General features: G+C 35.6%; 1 protein-coding gene across 3 annotated transcripts in view; it reads left to right on the top strand.

Annotated features, from left to right (window-relative positions):
• Positions 1–18607, top strand: part of TDRD3 (tudor domain containing 3) — a 90842-nt gene that overhangs the window by 55001 nt on the left and 17234 nt on the right. For all 3 annotated transcript variants that reach the window (XM_026795417.2, XM_005490266.4, XM_014269330.3), the window contains 7 exons: positions 1146–1217; positions 1691–1840; positions 2525–2665; positions 3585–3741; positions 4379–4504; positions 12515–13353; positions 15269–15394. In XM_026795417.2, the coding sequence (XP_026651218.2) occupies positions 1146–1217; positions 1691–1840; positions 2525–2665; positions 3585–3741; positions 4379–4504; positions 12515–13353; positions 15269–15394 (1611 nt within the window). The remainder of the gene's footprint in view (positions 1–1145; positions 1218–1690; positions 1841–2524; positions 2666–3584; positions 3742–4378; positions 4505–12514; positions 13354–15268; positions 15395–18607) is intronic.

Raw genomic sequence — 18607 nt, forward strand, 5'->3', positions numbered from 1 at the left:
ATTAATCTATTGCTTAGTTTAAGAAATTCTCAGATAACATAGTGGCCTAAAGCTTGTGTTTATACTCCATTTCTCACATGATGGATTAAAATCAATTCTACATCAGGTTAATAAATATATAGGTAAATGTCATATATAGCCTTAAGTAATTAAGGCTGTCTCTGATAACAGAGAATGTATGTAGTCATGCATGCATGTCTGTTGGGAGAAAAGGACAAGAACAAATTAAGCTGATAAAAGAGATACATTATAGGAAATGCAATTTTAACAGCATTGAGGACCTGTTCCTTTTTTTCTTAGTAGCACAGCATTTTGTTTCCAGCAGTGGCAAAAAGGTGATTGTTTTTAGGGAGAGATCACAGTCTGAGCACTTATACAGCCTGGCCAAACAGAATTACTGTATTATATTAGGGGATACAATTCTGATTAGTCCTTTCTGTGTTTGCTTATGCATGGGAGGATGAATTTCACATAGTGGTTGAGGATGGAGGTAATCTGGCTCAATCAAGGCCACCTACAGCCAATTGTCCAGGACAGTGTCCTGGCAGCTTTTGAGTATCTCTAAAGATGGGGACTCCCCAGCCTTCCTGTCTCAGTCACTCTCACAGTCAAATAAGTGTTTTGTGATGGAGGGAATCTCCTATGATTCAGTTTCTGTCCACTGTCTCTGTCATCTTACTGGGCACCACTGAAAAGAGCTTGTCTCCATCATGCAGATTGATAAGTTCCCCCTGAACCTTCCCTTTCTAGGCTGAATTGGTCCAATCCCTTTTTAAAGGTTTTGTGTGCCTTTGCAATGTCTACTGGCTGGAATTTCATTGGACATCATTGGATGTATGAAAAAACATCTGCTGCCTAAATGTGTTGTGCTTTGTGCTATTAGTGTAGATTTTGATATATAACTGGATTTTCTACATGTGCTCTATATGCCTTAGTAATTATGCAAAATTCCATAATTTTCTTTGTTCCTCTGCCTCTCCTCCAACCCTCTTCTTAACTTAGGTGACCCAAGATTTAAAAATACGAATTTGTTTTCTGCTGAAAATACCCATTTTGCAAGTTTAATGTTCTTTCTGAAATAGAGACATTTGTCATATAATCTGTTTTCTGTTTGCAATTTATTAATTATCAATTTTCTTTTACAGAGTTTGGCAAAACACAATAGGAGTAACATTGGAACAGAAGGTGGCCCTCCTCCTTTTGTACCTTTTGGGCAGGTATAGTGTACTTCTCTTTGTCGCTTCATAAAACTACCTGTATTATGATATCTATGTACCTTGTGCCAGTTAGGTAAAGGCTGTCAAAGCACCTTAGATCTTTATAACCTGGATATAAAAAATGTGCCTGCTAAAAAACAAAACCAAAACTGTGTTAATCCTGTTTCTTTGCTGTGTCAGATTCCAGTAACATTTTTCCTCTCAATTTCAAACTCAACTTTATTTAGTGTATGGAGCCTTTGATTTTGCTGGTGAGATTGTGTCGGCACTTATGCAGTCTCTCCTTAAATGCTAAAGAATTTGGCAAGGATCAGCAAATTTCCAAGAATCGTTGTGATTGCATCATGATGTCTAATTACACTATCATATTCTTTATCTGAGGGTCTGCTGCTCTAATGGAATAAAACTTGGGTGGGTGTTTTTCAAATGAGAGCAGGCAGAAGAATAATTAAACATTTCTTTTGTATTTTCAGAAATGTGCATCATATGTGCAAGTGGATAGCAGAGATCTTGATCGCAGAAAGACTCTGCAAATGACAAATACTGTAAAACCTGTTGCGGACAATGATGAATTTGAAAAGCAGAGAACAGCTGCTATTGCAGAAGTAGCAAAGAGCAAAGAGGTTAGAATGCATGTGTTGCAGCATTTTACTTACTGTAATTGATCTTTTCTTGTCAAGTATTTGTCTCTTAAATGGCAAATGCTTTCTGATATTTGCCTGCATATAATTCTACCCCTGTATCTTTAAAAAGATGAATCAGACTTAGTCCTTTTGAATTGATGACTGTGTTATTATTTTAATAAAGGTACTGAATGTATCATAATGTTTTATTGTAGATATGATATTGCTACCACTACTAAAAAATGAGTGGTGTACAATTTTGCTAATAAGATTTAAGTAATAAATGCGGGTTATCAATTTTCATCTGTTCTTTTTAATTCTCAAAACCCCCATAATTCGCTAAACTCAGTCTGAAAAAATAGCTGGGAAATTTAGTTCTAATGTGTCAGGTTTTTATGTTCTCCTTTGGTCTTCTTTTTAGTTTATTTCTCAAAGTGCTTAGTAAGTTGTAACAGCTAGAATTATATACCCTTTTTACGATCTCATTTGGGCACAGGGGAAAAAACTCCTGACTAATAAATTAATCTTTTTCTCTGTGTATGTAAGTTAGTGCTTTATTTGTTGACCCAGACCATAATAAAAAAACTCAAAAAACCCACTGCAGCAAAAGTTTCTAATTTTTCTACTAGCTAAATATTTTCATTATTTCTGTTTGCTGAAATGTTATTTTGTGCTTATCTAAAGACCAAGACATTTGGAGGAGGTGGTGGTAGTAGCAGAAGCAATCTCAGTGTGAGTGCTGGAGGGAATCGAAACAGGGAACTGTTCCAGAAAGAGAAGATAGCAAAACCAGAGGGGAAGAATGAAGGTGTCTACCGAGAACTGGTAAGATGGAAGACTTGAATGGAGTCTTGAATGTGTAAGATTAAAAACAAAACCCCAAATATAACAAGAAAAAAAATCAAAATACCTTGAGGAATGATGACTTTGCTTTCAATTAATTTTTGGGTCTGCTTAGAATACTTATTGTACTTGTGTACCTTACTGAGATAGCTATGAGTTTCACTGTGATTCTGGGCTAAACATTTATTCAGTAAAATTTAAGTATGTATCTCAGAGGTTAGATTCCATTAGGCTTGGGATTTTGTGGGTTCTTTGTAGGGTCTTGATATGGCTATTTTTGAACCTAGAGACAGAGTGTTATATTCATGGGGTTCCAGTTAAGAATGTTTTTGATAGCAGCTGTTGAAGTAAATGGGTAACTGGTATGATTTTGGTGCAGGTGCAGTGTTTTTTTCTGTACTTAATGCTTTTTGATTCCTGTTTTGACTTTTTGTCATCGTGCTCTATGTAGTTTGGAATAACAGAGCCTGCATTTCTGCACAAGTAAATTGTTTGCATTTCTTTGCTTTCTTCTGTAAAACCTTTAGCCAATTATGTTTTATCCATATTTTAAGAAGTGGGTTTTGCATTGTCTGCAAAAGCTTTGAAGGGGTTCAAATTGGAACAGATGGCTAGTTTTGATGCCCGTATTATTTTGAGATATTTCTTTTAGTTTTCATATAGACTAGGAGAATTCGTGCTTGAAGGCCTGTAGTAGTAGAACTGGAAACTAATGAATTAAAAATCATACTACTAAAAAAACAAAATCGCTTGATTACCTGCTTCTTTTGAGCTTATATGCAGAGGTTTTATATAAAACTAAAATATTGTTTCAATTAAAAAGAAAAGAAAAATTAATGTAACATCTGGTGTGTTTATAGAGTGTTGTATTTATTATTTTTGTTTGTACCTTTTATTTCAGGTTGATGAAAAGGCTCTAAAACACATAACAGAGATGGGTTTTAGCAAAGAAGCAGCAAGACAGGCACTTATGGATAACAGTAACAGCCTGGAGGCAGCATTAAATTTTCTTCTGAACAACAGTAAACAGAAACCCATTCAGGGACCACCACCTAGAGGTAAATCTTGCAAAGAGATGCTTTAAAACTATTTACAAGCCAAAAAATTTTGTGTGGGGTGGATTACTAATGTAGTTATAGAAGGACATATTTGCATGTTTTCTTCCTGCAAGTTAGAATACATTGCAAACCTGAAAGCAAATCCCTAAGAAAGACTTCTGTGTATTACATTCTTGTCAGAATTTTTGAGTTGGAACTCAGATGTTTAATTAGCTTTAAATGGGAAATGTGTATCCTAGAATCGCAGAACAACATGAGTTGGAAGGGACATGAAAGATCATCTTATTCCACCTCCCCCACACCCAGCTCCCAGACAGAGAGGCCACCCACGACACCAGCTTGCTCAGGGCCCCACCTAGCATGGCCTTGAACACTTCCAAGGACAGAGCATCCACTGCTTCTCTGGACAACCTGTTCCAGTGCCTCATCACCCTCATAGTGAAGAATTTTTTTATCACATCCAATCTAAATCTCTCCAGTTTGTAGTTTAAAATTGTTCTCCCTTGTCCTATCACTGCCTTTCTGTTACAGAATTTTTTAAAGACAGAAAATACAAACATTTTGTAAAGCAAATGAAGGCATGTTTGCGCTTTTTAATTTTTATTGCCCATTCACAAAAAGCCTTTCATGCTTACAGGTAAGGGGAAGGGCCGAGGCCGAATAAGACCTGAAGATGAAGAAGAGCTAGGAAATGCCAGACCATCTGCACCAAGCACACTGTTTGATTTCTTGGAATCCAAAATGGGTACTCTAACAGTAGAGGGTGAGTTACTGAAATTAATGTATCTAGAACAAATGTTGGATAGTGTAGATTCATTTTTCCTAACTCTAGTCATCCAAAAGTTGCTACCTAGAACTTCCTCCACGGTCAGTCATTAAAGAAACAAAGAGTGCTTGGAGAATTATTCCTCTCAAAAAAGGCCGAATAAGTTGCTCAGTAGTGATTAGATGTTTAAAAGTCGGTAACTTGAAATGAGATGACATAAACCACAATTTGTTAATCTGACTGGATACTTCCTGAATCATGAATCTTTATTTATGACATCATAAGTCTTCACTGTATTTAACAAAAATTGAAATATTCCAAGAAATAACTTTTAAATACACCAGCATTCTGCATTAGCTAATGCAGTTTTGTAAACTGGTCAGGTAGTGAATATAACCACATTTTCAGAAAGAAGATATTTGAGATATTTCTTGGCAACTCGTTTTGCTTACCAAAGTTGCTCTGGATTTCTTACAATAAGCAGAATTGAAAACAGTGGTAGTGTTTTTGGCTTACACTGCAAACATTGATTTTTCTTTGGATACGTTTTGTGCTTATATTGAGATATTACAGAAGGCTTTTATGTTTGTCTGAAAGACATTTAAAGGAAAATAAAATAAATAATCCCTGAGGCTTATATAAATTTCTCATTTTCAGTGTTTTTGTAGTAAGTAGGTAATAGTAGTTTATCAAGACTTGTGAAATGAGTGAATTGCTCTTTTAAAGGGATAGTACTGATTGCTTAGGGATACTTATGATCCTTTGGTTTTAGTGCATGTATGTAGACAATAAGCAATATGTGAGTAAAAAGCCAGATATATTTATTACATTTACTTCAGTTTATAATCTTCAATATTGTGTTTTAAAGATAAATACACATCACTTTTATGAGTTTTTTTCTTCTTAAATGAAAATAAATGATTGCATAAATGTCATAAGAAGAAAAACATAATTCTGTTAAAACTTTTTAAAGGTTTTATACTCCTTGAGTTACTGAAGGTTCTGCCATATTTCCTGCCATGACACACAGGGTTTTTGTTTTTATGGTTTTATCACTATGTTGGTTTTTCTCACTTTATCTGAGTAATCAATATGTAATCCAGTGTACTATTCCTGAACCATACTTTCCTTAAAAAAATCCATACCTAACTTCTTAGCATTTTTGAAGAGTTCAGAAAGTGTTGAGATTATTTTGTGAAATTCTTTTCAATCTTTCTGCCTTTTTCTTTTCTGAAAAAAATAGATGTTGTACTTTGTAAGGCTTTGAAGTGGTTGCTTAGTTTCATGTTCTTAGCTTTTATTTTCCTTACTGAGTATAGCCCATAGGATTGCATCTCTGTTTTTATGCCAGGTTTTAGTTTTGCTTTCAGAGTCTTTTAAATGGATATTTCAAGAAATACATAGGCATATGTTTTTTTTTAACTTTCAAAAGTGATTTTTTTACTTGCCAAATTGGAGAAAAACTCTGCAGTCTGATGAATTCAAACACATCCTTAAAATCATATATTAAAAGTTTATTTTCTGCCATTTTATTTCCTCTGCCTTTGAAAATAATTTCAGTTAAATTCTTAATTATTAGTTGTCTTAAGTTCCACTCAAACTGAGATGACAGGAGTTTTAGAAGTGTTTGCTGCGTGATCTATCTGCAGTGACCATACTTGGCACTGTGAACTCTTCAGTCATGAAGTCTGCATCCAAATGTCTGCAGAAAACAGGATATATACATATATATATATAAAAAACTAGTACCTCCTAAATTTAATTTGATCCTGTTATCCATGAGCAGTAGAGAAACACATTTTCACTTAGAATTAGAAAAGTGCACACACTAAGGAGTGCCCAGGCTGGCAGGTTTTTCTCCATTTATATTCACCAAACACTGTACTATACCACATATAAAAGAAGATCGATAGATTGTTCTGCAGTATTTCTGGCACCTTGCTGTCCTGCATGGTCTCTAAAATCTCATATTGTTTTTTAGGTATTGAGAAAGAAAGGGGTTTTTATAGGGACAGTGGTTTTGAATATATGAGCAAGTCCCTACTATTACACGTTTGTGTATGATCAGGAGCAGATGATTACCTGGAATGGCCATATTTATCATTATTGCAAGCATTAAAGTCCAATACACTTGAGACAGAGTGTAATTCCTTCTAAATGACTGGAAGTCGTTGTACGATCCAAAAAGCAAAAGACGGTTTTGCTGAACTATTTTTTAATATTTTTTAATCCTGTACTACACCACATTTTCTTCAAAATCTTATGTGATCTGGGGAAAGTGTCTGAAAAAAAAGAATCGTTTCTCTTTTCAAGTACACAGAAGATTGATTTGCTTTGTGCATCCCTCTTTGTTTTTCTTATCTATTGTTTCCAATTACACCTGAAAACTTAGTAGTGTGGAGAATTTCTAAATTTGATTCTGGCTGGGTGGTTCTATTGCTGAACAGGAACTGCAGAACTGTTGTTGAATTATTTTCTTTGATTTTGTACTTTTTCATACTTGCATTTAGACCAAGTAGAAAACCAATTATGAGTTGAAATATCTTTGTATTTTTTTTTTGGGAGGTACTTGTATTCCTTTTAAAAGTGAAGGCAGCACATTAAGTTTTTTTTGTTTGCTTTTTTTTTTAAAAGAAGTTACAAGAAAGCATGTTAGTGTTTTGCCCCATAAATGATATCTTGTGATGATTTTATGTTTTATCTCCTCTTTTCCATTAAGGAGATATTGTTTTAAGTAATTACAGCTATTAAAAGTATTAAATAGCTGACTCCATGATCTGCTAGCTCTTTAATTGTAAAACACAGCATACTTTAAACGTACTTTATTTAAATGAAATGCAAAGAATTAAACAAACTTATCCTTAAGTTTAAACTGCATGTTTATTTATTTATTTATTTATTACCGTGAATAGTTGGTGGCACCTACAAAAGTATTTCTGTGTTGAAATTAAGTAATTTGAATTTTGGCAAGAGAAACCTCCTGACTGCAAGAGATAACACAAATAGAATACAAAATTGCTTTCAATTAGCTGCCTGTGCTTGTACTTGGTTAATTTCTGCTACTGAACACAAAAGATTTTTTTCCATTAATCTCCTTATTGTTTTCTTTTGTTATGAGGAGCAACTCAGCTATCTTTGCCAGCTTAAATAAATAAACACAAGGATTATCAGAGAGAATAAGATGATACCAAGAGCACTGGCTATAGTATTAATGAATAATGAACATTATTCTTTATCTAGTCCCAAATAAATTAAACGTTTGAAATAAATTGGTAATGCAATACAATGTAATTAAAAATATTTGTTTCATTTTGTGGTCACACCATTTATTTGAATATATAGGAGTGAGGGTGTGTTGCAGGGAAAAAGAGAGTCTTACTTTTTGGAGTTAAAAGAAATTTGTAACATTTGAAATCTGCCATTCAGTAGCCATGTTTTCAACAAGCACAGAATGCTATGGACAAGAGATCCAAATTGAATAATAGCCATATTTCTTATTCAGCCTTTCTTCTAAAAATTGAACTTTAGTCAGAGCTAAATGTGACTATCAAGAAAATCACTTTTATTTGTTGTATTGGTATGTTAGCATTGTTAACATTGATGATATATGTTACAAGGCTTGTACTTTTATTTTGCCTTTAAATGTAAAAGGGACAAATACAGTAAATTTCATACATTTTAAAGAATGATAAAAAATTATCAGTTTTTTGTTAGAGTCCTTTAATCCAGTTAGTTGAAGTTTGTAGTGAATACAATGCAAAATGTTTTGGATTTTTTTGTTCACTTCTTTATTATACCTCTTCTCAGCTTGTATTTGGTTTGTTTCAACAGAAACATGCACCCAGGTCGCTGTTCCTCAGTGTTGCTACATTTTAGAAAGAATTATATTGAAATTGATTTAATTTGACAAAGCTATTGGGTAATAGGAATTTTACTTCATGACACAAAGTGTGTGCAAATGTATCACTAATTATCTTCTAATTTTTAAATCTTTTGATCAGTATGAGATAGAACATGCCCTGGAGGTAGCTGTCTCAAAGATATACTTCCATACAGTTACACAAAAGTATTATGCAGTCTGAGAGGAGAAACCCAAAACATTGCCAGCAATGTGCAAGGGCCACGCTCATCGAATTTGGCTGCGTTATTAAACATGATGAAATCCACAGGAGAGGACCACAGGAAGCAGTACTTTTTAAATTCCATTGTGCACTGAGCAATGACTTATGAATTGTGTTGGCTGGGATTTCCAAGAGCTGCAGGTCCTGCTGGTTCCTTGTAATCAGGGCAATGTGATTGGTCCTGTAGGATCCTCTTGCGTCTCACACGCAAAGGCCAGAGTGAGTGAGTGAGTGAGGGTTGCAGGTGACAAACGCTACTTGTCATCTCAGAACTTCCGAGTAGATGACAAGAACCTTATCATTAATTTTTACATGTATTTTTTCCAGACCATGTTCCCAAACCTCTGGTTGCAACAATGATGACTGGATTAACCTATGCCGCTGTTGGAGAGTAGCTTACTACATCTTCTTGTTACAATCCAAATTAATATTTGTTATAGCCCTGTAGGAGGCATTACTTTTCTGGGAACAGTTGCTAATGGTTTGTTGGAGTTGAGGCAGGAAGTAGAAGCAGTTGTGGTAGACAACTTGTGAATGAGATCCCTTGATGCTTTTTTTGATCCTTATTTCTCATAAAGAAACTTTAGAATCCCTTCATTTTTTGGTGATCAGACCAGACAGCACAAATACATGAAGAACCAGTATTATTATCATCTCCTGGCTTTTTTTGTTGGCTACTGTTGACAAAGTAACATTTGCTGCTATGTGGCAGTTTCCATTTGCAAGTGACTTGTGCTTGAATGTCAGTCAATCAGTTAATGTGTCCTGCTCATTTAAGGCTGCTGTGTATGATGAGTCCCCAGGAAAGCTTTTGCACAAGAATTGCACCTCTGTAAAAAACATAAACTTATGGGATTTTGCATACCTTAAGCTTAAACTAAAAATAGTCAGGTGTTTCATGTCAGCCTTTGTATGCCACAGTAAAGAGACCTAGAAAAAAATAACCCCATTCACTGTCTTGAAATTCTCTAGTCACTTTACCTGCAGTCTAACACATAGTATTATTTTAACTTTACATTACTATTAAAAAAAAATCTGTAATTAAAGGATGCAACACACTTTCAAGTCAGCTTGTTGCTTTTATGTTATAATCACATTATCTTGTGTAGACAATAGCTAAAATTATTCATTACAAGTTATGAAATTGAATAGAAATTTCAGTAAACTCTTTTGAATTATAGAAGAATATATCTATGTTCTGAGTTTTCCTTAAGGCTTTAACTAAACTGTAACTGCTTTGCATGCGTTTTTGTAGAGTCCTTGTACCTTGTACGCACTAAGTACTGTCACTACCTATCTCAGCTCAGGAAATGTTTATTTATTTAGAAAAAGAGCAAAGGTCAGCCCTTAAGAGGAAATGTTTTGAGTTTAAGTCAAACCTAATATCCTGCCATCTAGGAAAGTATTACCATGTCCAATATAGTAATGAACCCATTCCTGTTTTTTTTTTTCTGTTGAAACAGTGACTTTAAATTAATGTTACAGAATATTAAATAAGATTATTTATAAGTGAATTAGGTTAGAGTTTTATACGCATTTTTCTGTAATGGTGTGCACAAGGGAGTAAACATTCAGGGGTCATCAAACTGTTCAGTCATTTTGTGTGTAATTAACATTAGGAATAGACCTAAGAGCTTAGGTTGGGCATAGGAAGAGTGGAAGCCTGAGCATTTTACTACCAGGAGAGAAGAGGTATAAATAAGAATGTTGTGAACAAAGACACTTAATTAATTAATTTGGAAGTTAAATCTTTCTAGATGATAGGAAGTGTGTAAGATTGGTATTATACAGAAGTGGAAAAGCGTTATGGAGCTATTTAGTGAAAAGTTACAGATGTAAAGAAAAACAGTACTTTCATGTCTCATTTGTAAAGAAGAAATAAAGAGGTACTTCTAATTTTAAAGGTGTTATTCTAACAAAACAAAATTAATTATACAAGATTTAAAGTCATCTTTGCATTTTTAAAAAGAAAATGCATATTTATGAAACTCTTGTTTCTAAGTAGTATGTGTTTACATTTAATGCATTAAAAATGTGATGGGTTTCAGAGTAATATATTATAGAGTAAGATGTATTTTTACCAAGATCATGTTCAAGCTAAGCCTTATATTTGCTTATGCCATGTTAAAAACCAAAAACACTAGGTAATTTTAGTGAAGCAAATGTGACTTCTATAAGTTATGCTACATCAAATATATGTAAAAATTGAGCTAGATTCTTATTGGCCACTTTAGTAAATTAAATTGATAAAAATTCTGTGAGCTACTACTAATCATGTGATGCTTGAAAAGTTTTTTATTAAAAAATAAACCAGGTAAAATTTACATTTTAATTTTAACTTGCCATCTTGCATGTAGTTATGAAAGTTGATACATTTGCTGTCAGCTATCAGTGTTCATTGTTTCTAGTGGTAACATTCCTTTCCATGGGAATGTGTGAGGGCCTGACTGCACAGTCCCACCAGGCTCATGGACACAAGCAAGAAAATAACACCTTTGCAGCTGCCCACATGGCACAAAATTGCTCATGTAAACACGAGTCCCTTTAATGGGTTTATGTTTTCCTTTTCCATCAGCTTTAAAGTCTGCTGGCAGATCTATACCTAGCCACCAGCACACACACCCCCCCATGTCAGTCTGTCCTGGCCAGGAGAGCCCTGACCTGTGGTTCCCACTTCATCTCTGGCCCAGCCTGTTGGCTGCTGCAGCCTGGAGCTGGTAGAAGTACATGGATGTGCTTTGTACAGCTCTGGCCTCGGTCTGAGCCCAGACCGGGGGCTCCTGGCAGATGGCCTTTGAGACCCCATTGGTCTCTCCACTGTGCATGGTCTCTCTCACTGTTCCTTGTCACAGCTACCAGCTTATCCTACCTCAAATTTGCCAGTTTAAAAACATGTCCCCTCACATACACAACAGAGAATTTAGAAAGAGAATTTAATAAGGAGATGAGACAGGTTACAGTGGTCACATGCAGGACTGTATTCACCAGGAACCTACTATTTGCAGCTCTCCTGTTTAATCTTGTTTCTTCTGTATTTTCCCCTGGGTTTATCTTCATTTCTCCCGTCCTTTTGCTCTTCACCTAAGCAACCCCATTCAAAATTTCATGTTTGCCTAAAAAGCTCATAATTCCATAAAAAGTTCCACAGATATCCACAGTTCCCTTCCTCTCCAGCAGGCCATAGCATGTTTCCTCTCTTTACTTATATTCATGATAATCTTGTCTTTATTCTCATCAGTTAAGAGTTCTGGTTGAAGCTCTTAAAGGTGGCGCTCGAGAAGGTCCTGTTATGGCTCACTGATTAGAGTCTCCAGAGTCCTGGGCTTTGCTACTATTCCTGTTACCTACATTTTGCCAGCTCTGTTCATTTTATCACTTCAGATTCTTGCCTTTTCTCTTTTTTCCTGAATAACTGTTAACAAGGTATTTTTACAGAAAGTTTCAATTCAGATTATAAGTATTCCCTTTTCCTCCTAATTTTCCTCTCTCCTCCTTTCTCCACCTTGGAATTCTGTTTTTCTCTCTTAAAGGTCTCTTACTTGAGTGGGTTGTTCATGTCCATAGGGAGGAACGAATTATCTCCTGGAAATTTATGCCTGGCTTTTCTCTTGCTCATAGGTGTTTTGGTTCTGAGTACAGCCTAGAGTACTGGAATTCTGGGCTGTATACTTAGAACCAAATTCTGATAATTAAGAATTGCAGTTCAAATGTGTCTGGTAAATTCTCTGTGTGTACCAGTCCATTTCCCTTTCACAAAGGTGCATACATTTCTGAAGAATACTGTTGCTTTATCTCATTTAAGGCTGCTGTGTATGAAGTCTGAAACAGTATCTCTAAAATGTATTTGTGTGAAATATGTTAATTGAAATAATTTTTTTCTTTGTAGAACCAAAATTGCAATTTCAGCCAACACATCAAGTACAGCACAAAGTTATGAATACAGAACAGAACGGCATCAAAGAGAATCATTCAAGACATGTTTCTCGCAATGACATGAGACAACCAAGGAATGAGAAACCCCCTCGTTTTCAAAAGGATTTTCAGAATTCAAGGCAGGCTTTGGAAAGTGGTGGGTTACCAAGAAACAGAGGTCCTGAAAGGCACAGCTCTTTAGAACACTGGACAGATGAAAAAAATAAAAGTGACAGACATTATCCTAGAAATGACAGGTCAAAGGATTTGGGTTATCCCATAACCACTCACCAGAGTGATATTACTTTCAAAAAAAGGGATAACAACATGCAAAACAGAGTAGGAAAAGGAGTGTCTTTCTCAGAATTCAAGGAAAATTCTGCTGCTCAAGATGTGACTGACAACAATAACCAGAAACGTGGGAAAAGGGAAAACCAAACACACAATTCAGAAAATTTTTGTGATAGGAAGGCACGAACAATAAGTAATGAAGCCTTTATGGTAAAGCGTGAGCAACATTTTGGTGTTAATAATGATTACCAAAATCCAAGTAGGACTGATAATTTCAGTGCTGTACCAAATGGAGATACTGAGCATCATCAGAAAGGAAGACGAGTAGGACCTATCAAATCATCAGGACCCACTGTGATCCCATCTTTTGATGATAAAATGTTGTATTACAACACTGGTCCCAAAAAGAGAACTGGGCCCATCAAACCAGAGAAAATATTGGAACCATCGAGTCACATGGAGTATGGAAAAAGTTGGAGACCAGGGGATGAATGCTTTGCTCTTTATTGGGAAGACAACAAGGTATGCCTTTGCTAAGTGAGAACTATCTCAAATTGTACCTCTAATGCTCTCTTACGTGTGTGTGGGAGATATTTAGCACACTACCACTGGGACATGGCCTTTGTTCATAGGTGTGCAGTGTGCTTCTTGCCTAGCTCCATGCTCTGTTTTTTATATTTATGATGTATGTCAGTTGCATTCACTGCACAAAATTTTCAAGTCCCTAAATCAAGTCCTTGTTTCTGTCATGTACATGGAGTTTAGGATGTCTTAAGTTCCTTACTGAAGCATTTGACTTAAGTGCCGAAAATTTGAAGGGATGAATGTGGATCTAGGTGCTCATGTTCTTTGCTGAGGAACAAAAACAAAACAAAACTATGCTATCTAGAATATCTATAATGGTAGATGTGTAATTCCTTTTTCTGGAACAAGTCAGCACACAACCTTTAGCAGACAAAGAAAGAATAAAGTCTGCAGGAATGGGGCTGTAAAAAGCCTGCCAGTTTTCTTTCAATCATTACAGAACAGAAACAGCAAAAGGCTTAATTTTGTTTAGCTCTTGTATACTATCAGGTAAAGAATTTGTGGACAAATTAATTATGCTGCATGATAGATTTGTATTACTGATTTTTAAAAGCTTAAATACTTTATTTTCAGCTCTTTTCCCCATTAATGAGATTTCTCTTGCAGGAGGACATTTTGCTTTCTTCTCCTTTGCTAAGAAAGTTTTAGGCTGTTTTTTTTGATTTGTCATTGCCTGTTCAAGAGTTGTCTGCCACTCTTCATTGGTAGTTTCTTTGGGTTTTACCCCTTTCTGATAATCTGAGAACTATCTTAAATATTGTTGTTCTTTAAGTACATTTTATTCATACCTTTTTCTGCTTTTTAAGAATTTTTTTGAAGTTTATTATATTTATAATAAGTGTTTTCTGGTTTTTTTGTCTGCATTAACTCAGCAGCATAACTTTATTTTTCTCTTTTCTGCTGCTATGACTAAAACCAACAATAAGCCATGCAGGATTTTTTGGTAGTGGCAACCCATAGTCAGGTGACTGCCTTAAATAGGAATATGTAGCTTGAGTGGATGGATTAGTGTGAAGTACAATGGCATATTACTGAATTGTTTCCTATTTTCAGAGTACTTGCATTACTCTGAAATGAGATCTTGAAGTTTTTAAAAGTGCAAAGATAAATACATATGTCATAATCCCAGAATGTTACGTATTCAGCAATTAGGTGTGTTTTGGGCAGTAATTGGTTTCTTGATAGTTTAAGTAAATGCTACTACTCACTTCTAAGACATGTGATGATAAAATACAGTACTGAGCCTTACCATTTAGGAGGCTGTGATTTTTTTTGTGTTCAGTCAGATAAAATTGATTTAATACGTTCAAGAAAGTATATTTGCATAAATGTAAAAAACCTAATTTTTGTGTTTAGAAAAAGGACTTTATAAAGAGGCAGTTTTATCATATTTTCATCATATTTTTATCATGTTTTATTGTGTGATAACATAGGTGTGCAAGTACACACATACAAGCCATATCACTATATGGCTAATAAGTACTTAGAGATGTATATTTTAAGTAAACATCTTACAATAGCATTTCTCTGTATACAGCAGTATGTGTGTTAGTGATTAATTTGTTCTGCTTTCAGGGAGATGAAAATGGGTCTTTTAAATGGTCAGTCTACTTAAATAAGCTGTGTATCTTCTCAATGAGTACTCTAAAAATGTTCTGCCATGTCCTTGGTGTCTGCCATGTGGAATTTTAAGATACCCGATTTCATATCTAGTACAAATTTAAAACAAAATATAATGCTGACTATGACTAAGTATGTATACGCACACAGAGACATATATGAAAAAGAAGTTGTTAAGAATTTGTGGTATTTCTGGTTGAATTTTGTGACCTTTGAAAATTTCTCTTTTAAGTTCTACCGGGCAGAAATTGAAGCTCTCCATTCTTCTGGGACAACTGCAGTTGTTAAATTCAGTGATTATGGAAATTATGAAGAGGTGCTTCTCAGCAACATCAGGCCTGTTCATGCAGACACATGGGTATGTGATAACAAATTGTATTAAAAAATGCCAACTGCATAGTCTGTACAAAATATGTAACTCTTAACTAATTAATGCCTACTCACGCAAAGAATGCTACCTACATGTGTAGAAAAATAGTTGCAAAGTACACGCACAAAATCTCTGATTTTACTTGTCTATATGAAACCTGATAGACATGTATTACGATGTGGTATTCTTCCTGTATAATAAATTTCAATTGTATTGTTTGAAAATGAATAATTGATCTGTCAACCAAACAGTTTTATGCATGTTTTCTCTCTTAAAAGTTGTTACTTACTCTATTCAACCCAATTTTTTGTTTTATTTCATGTACATTGTATGTTGTTCTGTAAGGGTTAGGAAACAGTCATTTAAAACATGTTCTGAAGCTTTTCACTACATGTGTATGTATGACTAAAAATACACATCTGTATCCCTTTTTTTGTATAATGATTTTATTCTTGTTTCAATGATTTCTTCTTTGCCAAATATTGTAGTGGTCATGTATGCATCAAAATCTGTTTTATGAAGTTTAGAATGTATTAGCCTTATGGAAATTTTAAAAGGCTTTATTAGTGAATATCATGGAAGCAGAGATACATTTCAATTAAAACAAATGTCAGGAATGCACAATTCTTTGCTGTTTACTCTTACTATAAAAGGCTGCACAAAAAATATACATCTGCATATTGATTCCTTAATGATGAGTTGACTGTGCTTATTTTAAGTTCTTACTTTTGGGTCATAGAACCATGTTACTATTGCTGCAGAGGCTGAACAGTCAGCTCCTGTTTCCCAGTGGTCTTTTAACAAGTACTGTTGCCTGTAGCTCTCAGATGCCTCTGAGATGGCCTTTTTGTACTTAAAAAGATATCTGAAACTCCTCCCAGCTGATGCATTGCTGTTTGTATGAAAATTTACCCTTTATCCTGCCTTCTTTTTGTCCTACACTCTGGCCTGTAAGATGCTAGTTATTTATGGTATGATTGTATTATTTTAACCCTTTTTCTGGGTTAATAATCAGACTTTTCTTCATTTGATTACAGTTTTGAGGAGTGGCTTTTATTTTACTTAAAGCCACTGAATGTTAGCACTCACAGTGTAAGAACTTGGCTTAATATTAAGACTAAGTTGATCCTGGTAGTGAGGTGCCATTTCCTACTTGATCCTAGTAGTGAGGTGGTCATTTTCCCTGCCTCTTCTGCCTGTGTCTGACCATGTGTTCTTCCTCATCCCTCTCCTCCCATGTTGGATTGTCAGTCATGTAGCCACAGGATGAAATTGAATTAAATGGACCACATTTTTGTTCCCCCAGGTTGTCTTACTGTATTTCAGAGTTAGTTTGTTAAAGCTGATACAAGGGTGGGACAGTGTATGGAGAGGCGATTCTGACAGTAAGTACCGTAGTCTTGACATCATGCTGCCTCCTGATTGAGTCACTGAGGCTTCCTCTGTGATTACTGGAGACAAAAGAGGAATTTCCAAGGACTTTCAGTCCATTCAAAAGTGAAAAATACCTTTCTCAAGGTTCTTATTTTCTCTCAAGGTAGCCTAGTTACATAAATTCAAAAAATGACATTTCAGATCATTACAGTTACACAAGATGAATGCCAATCAACATCTTAACAGTGAACATCATTTAAATGAGTTGTTTTCTGACAAATTGTTCTTTTGTTCCTAGAAGGTCCTTGAAGCTGTAGGATATTTGCAGAAGAAAGTTGATTAGGACCTGCCTCTTCACTTCTTTGTTTTTGAGTGCTAAGCATAATCCTCATTATGCATTTGCAGTTCTTAATCACCCATTGATACTCAGCTTTGTCTTTTAAGCTGAGCACTGTTAGCCATTTTTCTTTGTCTCAGTGTTCTTATTATGTATAAATCTAGATAGCATGCATAAATGCAAAACAGTTATAATGCTGCTTAGTTCTTTGACTTAAGATTCAAGTAACTTGGGTGTATTTCCTCTTTACTGGAGAACAAAACAGATTTTAAAGTAACTACAGTAATTACTTTTCTTTCACTGATCAATGCTATTGGCCCCAAGGAGCATGTATTACTGGAAATGTTATGCTGATTTTTATTTCAGTTGTTCCACATAATTTCCAGATAGTGAAGTAAAGTCCCTTTTGCAGGTGCTTGAGTCCATCAGTGCTTTTAAACATCACCTCCTAAGGGCGCTGGAGCAGGCAATTCCCAAAAGTCTGAAGTCAAGCAGGCGAGGCAGAAGGCTGGCTTGGCTGAACAGCAATATAGCAAAAAAGAAGGTGTATGCCCAGTGGAAGCAGGGTCAGGTGGCATGGGAGGAGTACAGAGATGCTGCTTGCCACTGCAGGAAGAAAATGTATGCAGCTGAAACTCAATTGGAGTTGATGCTGCCAGAAATGTGGGGGGCGATAAAAAGAGGGTTTTTTCAAATATATTAATGGCAATGGGCAGTGTGAAAATAACATCAGCCCATTACAGGATGAGGATGGTCTCCTTACAAACAGGAACAGGGCCAAGGGACAGGTGTTTAAGGCATTCTTTGCCTCCATCTTCAACATGGGTGATGGACCAAGGGAGTCCAAGTGCCCTGAGCTGGAGAACCATGACTGAGAATCATCAACTCACAGTTTACTCTGGAATTGTGTGAGATCTGCTTGTCCAGCTGGATCCGTACAAATCTATGGAGCCTGATGGGATTCATCCAAGAATCCTCAAAAAACTGGCTGATGTAATCACAAAACTTCTCACAATGATTTTTGAGTGGTCTTGGTAATCTGGAGAGGTCCCAGCTGACTGGAAGCTGACCAGCTCTATCCCAGTTTTCAAGGAAGTCAAGGGGAACCCTGGAAACTACAGACCTCTCAGTCTCACTTCAGTGCCTGGTAAAATAATGGAAAAGATTATTCTGGGAGATATTGGAAAACACCTGGAGACTAATGCACTCATCAGTCACAGCCAACACAGCTTTGTGTGAGGAAAGTCCTCCTTGTCAAACTTGATTTCCTTCTATGACAGGGTAGCACACCTAGCTGACCTAACAAAGACTGTTGATGTAATTTTTTTGGATTTCAGTAAAGCTTTTGATGCTGTCTCTCACAGTATGCTCCTGGACAAAATGTCCAGCCCACAGCTTGATAATCACATTATGTGGTGGGTGAGCAGCTGGCTCTTGGGTCAGGTGCAAAGGGTTGTAGTGAACAGGATGACATCAGAGTTTTGGTGACT

The sequence above is a fragment of the Zonotrichia albicollis genome, chromosome 2 (assembly GCF_047830755.1).
Source record: "Zonotrichia albicollis isolate bZonAlb1 chromosome 2, bZonAlb1.hap1, whole genome shotgun sequence".
In the NCBI taxonomy this organism is placed as follows: Eukaryota; Metazoa; Chordata; class Aves; order Passeriformes; family Passerellidae; genus Zonotrichia; species Zonotrichia albicollis.